The sequence below is a fragment of the Indicator indicator genome, chromosome 29 (assembly GCF_027791375.1).
Source record: "Indicator indicator isolate 239-I01 chromosome 29, UM_Iind_1.1, whole genome shotgun sequence".
Taxonomy (NCBI): domain Eukaryota; kingdom Metazoa; phylum Chordata; class Aves; order Piciformes; family Indicatoridae; genus Indicator; species Indicator indicator.
Genome location: NC_072038.1, coordinates 4,744,598 through 4,750,597, shown reverse-complemented (window position 1 = coordinate 4,750,597; position 6,000 = coordinate 4,744,598). Strand labels below are relative to the sequence as shown.

Sequence of the window (6,000 nt, the reverse complement as noted above, 5' to 3'; positions counted from 1 at the left end):
TTAAGGGACATTGGGATGCCACAGGGCAATCCCCCATGTTTAGGGGACACAGGCATGATGCAACACAACCCCCACATTTAGGGGACATTAGGATGCCACAACGCAGCCCCCCCGTGTTTAGGGGACACACGGACAGTGCAGCACAGTCCCCCACGCCTCGCGGACATAGGGAGGCGGCAGCTCACCCCCACCCAGGCCGCTCCCCTCCCGCCCCGTAGGCGTGTCCCCCGGGTGGGCGTGTCCCTCCTGGCCCTGGCCCCGCCCCCGCGCCGTTACTTGCGCGCGGCCCGCGCGGCCCCGCCTCTCCCCTCCCCCAGCCCGCGCCGCGGCCGCGCGCTCTCGGCTCTCCCGGCGCCATGGCGGAACAGCCCGCTGAGGCGGCCCCGGCCCCCGCCGCCCCGTTGCCCGCCGCCCCGACACCCCCCGCCGTCCCGACACCCCCCACCGCCCTGCCGCTGCAGACCCCGCCGGGCGGTTCCCAGCGCCTCCTCTTCTCTCACGACCTGGTGTCGGGCCGCTACCGCGGCTCGGTGCGGTTCGGCCTGGTGCGCCTCATCCACGGCGAGGACTCGGAGTCGGACTCAGAGGAAGGCGGTGGCGGCGGCGGCGGAGGACGAGGGACCGGCGGTGGAGGAGCCGCGAGCTCGGGAGGCTCCGAGTCGGGGGGTCCCGGGGGCGGCGGGACGGAGGAGGGCCGCTCCAGCCCGTTGCGGCGGGGCTACGTGCGGGTGCAGTGGTACCCGGAGGGCATCAAGCAGCACGTCAAGGAGACCAAGGTAACCGGGGCGGCCGCGGGCTCCACGGCTCCCCACGAGGAGAGTGGTGTGGGGGGGTCTGGCTCCCCCTCTGTTTCCTCTGTGTGTGTCCCCGGGGGTGGCCTGGCTCCGGCTGCGGGGCCGCGGCTCCTCCTTGGATGCCTCCCGGGGCAGGGGCCTGCGGAGCTGGGCGGGCTGGCTCCCTGTCTCCCTCCTCTGTGGTGTTTGCCATCTCTGGAGGCGCCCCTAAGGGGGCTTACTGCTCCTTTTCCCCGTTGCCAGCCGTCCTGCCGCACGCTGAGTGTGGGGCAGGTGCACGGTGTCCTCCGGAGGCTGAAATCCCTTCCCGTGCCTTCAGCCCACTCTTCTGGAAACCCAGTGCAGGTGCCACTGGTGGCAAAGCACAGCCGTGCAGGGGCACTGGGGTCTAATGGCATAAGGAACGGCCTGTAAAGGTGATTTGTGAGCTTCCAGCCCCCTTTTGCTTACTGGGGATGTGGGCTAGTGTCTACCTTTACTGGGCAGTGTCGTCATTGCCTGTTTTAGGGCATCAACAGCCGATGAGGGGAACCTCGACTAGGTGAAGATTCCAGCGGCCAGTAACCATGGTTTGGCTCTGCCCTTGCATACGTGAGCGCTCAGCCCGCACTGACGAGGCACACGTAAATCTGTGACCTCTTAATTACTCCTGAAGAGCCCCAAGGTGCAGGTCTGCCGTGGAACGTTCCCACATCCCAGGCGTGGGGCTCTGCACAGCCTGGCTGACAGCACGGAGACAAAAGCAACGCAGGGGCACTGTGATAGAGCACAAAGAGGCCTGCCAGGACGGGCGTTGTGCTGAGCTGTCTCTCCAGCCAGAGCGGGTCCCAGGGCTCCAGTGGGGTGACTGGTGACAGCAGGAGGCTGCTGGTGTGCTTTGCTGTGTCACAAATGGCACCGTATGCTGGGGGAGAGAGGGGAGGCTGAGGGAAGGAAAGGTGTGTTGCAGTCCTACAGGCATCGGTGGGATTGCAAGTGCTAACAGAATGTGCTAAATTTAGGTGGTAGTGTCATTACACACGTGACTGACTGGTTGGAGATAAGGGAAATGAAAACAGGTATTCAGAAAAGATAGGGCCATGTGATGTGTTTTCTGCCTGAAAAAGCCCGGTCTGCCTGCTCTGAAGAACCTCAATTCAGCCACTGCAGCCTTCCACTCAAATCTCCGTCTGCTGTTGCAGCAAAAAAATTGTCCCACGTTGAGTGTGATTTTTTTTTTTTTTCCAGCACCTAAACAAAGCTGCTCCAATTTGGGTGAGTAAACGTGGACTGAGGAGGAGTTACTGGGTTCTCAAACCCAGAAGTGTCAGCTTTGACTGTAGTCACTTGGTAACTGTCCCCTTTGCAAGGGTAGAAAAAGGCAAACTGGGGAGGATCAGAAATCAAAGACTGTTATGTAAATAAACAATCTGTGTCTTTGCTTTTTGAGGTCCCTCTCTGGTGTAGGAGTCTTTCCCACTCGGATAACAGACCCTGGGGAGAGGTTTCCTCAGTGCTTGAGGAATTCAGGTGTACTTGTATTGATTTTTTTTCCCATTTGAGGAGCTGCCCAGTGACAAAATTGAGAAGTGTTGTGTACTATCCGCGCTGCAGCTCAGGGCTGCTAAAAGCAAATTGGATGCTACTGGAAACATGCTGTGGGACTTAGCATTCTGTGGTTATAATCAGGCTTTTTAGTTGTCTGCTGACCCAACCCTTTTTGGGTTGCAGGGATGTGTGAGAACCAGCCAGGTGAGCCTGACATGCTTGTCATTGTCCACGCTGGGAAGGATACAATTTGGGCACCACATGATTGTCCTGGGCCTAAAGTGTGCTGAATTTTGGGTGCTGGTGATTGCTGTTATCTGCAGAGACATCCTTTGGCTGTGACTCTCCAGCATCTTTGGCTGTGAGATTCTTGTTTACATCCTTAATGTCAAGTGATCCTGGTTGCAGCTGAACCATGAGTACAAGAGTGCTTGCTGCACATTTTAATTTCCTTTTATTACCTTTTATTTCTCTGAGCTCTTAATTTACAGAATCACAGAAACATTCAGGAAAGACCCTCAGGATCACCCTACTCTACAAGGTTCACCTCTAAACCATATCCCCAAGCACTGGGGGTGCAGTGGGCAAAGAGTTAAGGTGCTCCTAAGGTCAGGGCTTTCACCAGCCCCATCTTGTGCATATTTTGTGTGTTAGATTAGAGTTGTAGAATTGTTTCAGTTGGAGAAGATTTTTAAGATCATGGAGTCCAACCATCAGATCTTGCTTTCCCATGACAGGCTGGGTGCCTGCCTGTCTCCTCTTTGTCAGGTACTTGTAAGATCCATGAGCCCTGGTGCATGTATTGGATAAAGTGTGTGTTGTATCTGAGGGAGAAGTAAAATTGCTGGAAGATTTTAGGACAGTAAAACAGCACTTTAAGCTCCCAGTGTAAAGATCAAAAGCATCTTGCTGTACCCAGTTGTAATCCTAAAGCTTTGTTTCAAACTACAGGCAGTGAAAAAGCTGGGTTTTTTTCATCTAGGGAATAGGAAGGCTAATCACTTCTAGTCTTGCTTCTAGAAGTTGAACTCTTGCTGTTGCTCTTTCTTCTTGGAAATGGTAGGCAGGCTGCCACCTAAATCCAAGCACAGAGTTACTGATGTTAATAAGTAATAGAAACTTTCTCTTGATGAAATAGAGCTAGCACGAAGTGGTACATCTGACCTGCCTTTGACACCCGTGTTGATAGTCATTAGCAGCATCACAACAATGAATGTGATGTGAATAAAACAATGATGTGAATAAAAGAAGAGCCAGAGTTTCCTACCCCCTGGCTTTGGGTGCTCCTTTCCTGCTTTCCAAGACCACTTTCTCTGTTTAAAGCACTGGGAAGTCGTTGTTGCTGAGTATTGTAAAACCCTGGAAGGAGCAAGCTTCCCTTTCCAACTGCTTGCCATCCATGTCTTGCCTGACCCAACAAATCTGAAGAGTAGTTCCTCTGGTTGCCTGAAGTCATGCCTCTTGTCTTCATGGTGAGTTCTGAATGCAATTTGCACCTTGGATCGTGGAAGTGAGCTCTAGATGCTGTTTCCAACAAATTAGCTGGAGTGCTTGAGGCCCAGTTGAGTTTGAATTTCAGGGTTCCTTACCTGGAGGTCAGCATTCCTGCTGCGCATTTGAGCTGCCTTTGGGAACTTTACAGAAATGCTTGAACACATTAGAGAGGCTCACAGGGTGCTTTGAAATGCTGCTGCCCTTCCTCCTGCCCCTCGCTGAAAGCCTCAGAGCTCTCTGCCATCTTTCATTTTCACAAATGCCTCTCCTGCAGATGGGGAAATGGGAAGTGCAGGTGGTGTATTTCAGCACCTTATCTAAAGGCTTTCAGCAGGCCAGGCCTCTGGGTTCCCTGCCTCCTGCTCTGTCTTACCTCGGGGCAGATGCTTGGTGTGGTGCTGTGGGATGCACACAATGCCAATGGATTGACGTGTGGGGACCCTACAGAGCCCCAGGACTGCCCCAAGAGTCAAGATGCAGTTGAAGTCTTAGCAATCTTCTGTTTTATGAGGTCCAGAAACACCACTAGGTTTGGGTGGCTCTTCTGACTGTCCTCAGCTTTGCTTTGGAGATAGATTGAAACTATCAGGGCTCCTCAGACGTAATCCAGTGGCTGATGAGCTTGTTAGCTGGAAATTATCTGATGCTATCTCCACAAGCCTCTCTGTGAATTCAACTTGCTTCATCCCACACAGCCCTTCCTTCCATTCTTTTTTGCCCTTCACTGCTATAAGTTCTTGACCTCAAATACTGAGTCATGAATATAAGTTGCAGGAGAAGTTTCTGGAGATGTTGTACTTGCATCATTTCAAGATGTTAATAAATACTTCTTGTCTGAATTCTGCCCTGCAGTTACTGCTGTGACCTAAGCTTTTAAGTTGCAATCTTTGTGCTTTAACAGCAGAAGGAAATACTTCCTTCTGCTGAAGTTCTGTGTTTTCTCTCTCTGTCCCTTTGCAGCCACTCTCAGCTCTCACTGCTGGGATTCCAGCCTGTGTTTTTCAGATGTTAATCCTAACTAGTGAGAGCCTTTAAAAAACTCTCCCTTGGCAAGGCATTGGCTGTCTGGCTGCCTGGGTACATTGCAGCAGGTGAGGAGAGAGAGCTGTGCCTTGCATGGACAGGGTCCTTCCTAGCAGCTCTGAAGAAATGCTGGTCACAATCCAGAACTCTAGTTTTGTTGCTGCATGCAAATTCCATGCCCATAAATGATTAAATCTGGATTTTCTTGCACAAGGAAGCTGTATCTAACCCTTTTCTTGCTCTGACATTTTGGTTTAGTCTCTCAGGGGTATTCTTTGAAACCATCTGATGTTTGTAGCTGTTAGAAGAGAAAAGGCTTACTGGAATTGCTGCAGTTCTCTGTAAACTAGAACCACTTTAATGGGTGACCTTTCCATCCTGTGAGCATCCATCACAAGGTTATGTCCCCTCAAGTCAATTCCCCATTTTACTTTGATTTGTTTATAGGCTTGGTGGGTCAGCCATCATTAATATTTCACTGCAAAAGTGGGATCCTGCACAACTCTCAGCATGGAAACCTCAGGAGTGCTAAATAGTGTAGCATGGAGACTTATGTAGAGCATGAGGAGTGAATTGATAATTCAGGAGCTGCAAGTGGCCACCTGGGTGAAGCAATTAATTATAACCCTGCTGTCTAGGTTTGGAATAGTTGTTTTTAAAAGGGATGAAACCTTTCCCCCCAGCAAGAGGGGGTTTGTGATGTGCTCTCTTCCAAGGTGCACTCACATTAAATGTTGCTGGTATAACTTAAAAAAAACCCAACCCTCCAACTAAATTAGTAATGCTCTCAGGACTAGTAAGCAAACTAATGTGCACTAAAAGCTTTGGAAGCTTTAGGAGGAATCAATCAAAGCCCATGACAGGCTTTGTAATACCTGAGTGAGGCATTTTGCTGCAGCTTTCTGATGCAAGTTCGTTCTTCCTTGCTGATGTGATGCAGCTCCAGTGCAGGCTGCTGCAGAGAAGCAGCTTTGAGCCATTTTATCAAATTACCTTTTTTGACCCAAGGTTCTTCACTGAAGTTAAATGGCAGAAGCTTTGACAGATGCTTTTTTGGGGGCAAGGTCTTGCTTGCTTGTGGCAGCTGTCCCCAGCTCCTCTCCTCTCTTAGAGGAAAGACTATTTTTAATGTTCAGCATCTGTGTTTGTGCTGGGAAGTAAT

General features: G+C 51.4%; 1 protein-coding gene across 1 annotated transcript in view; it reads left to right on the top strand.

Annotated features, from left to right (window-relative positions):
• The first annotated feature begins 356 nt into the window (after window positions 1-356).
• Window positions 357-6,000, top strand: part of UBE2O (ubiquitin conjugating enzyme E2 O) — a 69,828-nt gene continuing 64,184 nt past the window's right edge. The window contains exon 1 of the mRNA XM_054394088.1: window positions 357-776. Coding sequence (XP_054250063.1) covers window positions 357-776 — 420 coding nt within the window. The remainder of the gene's footprint in view (window positions 777-6,000) is intronic.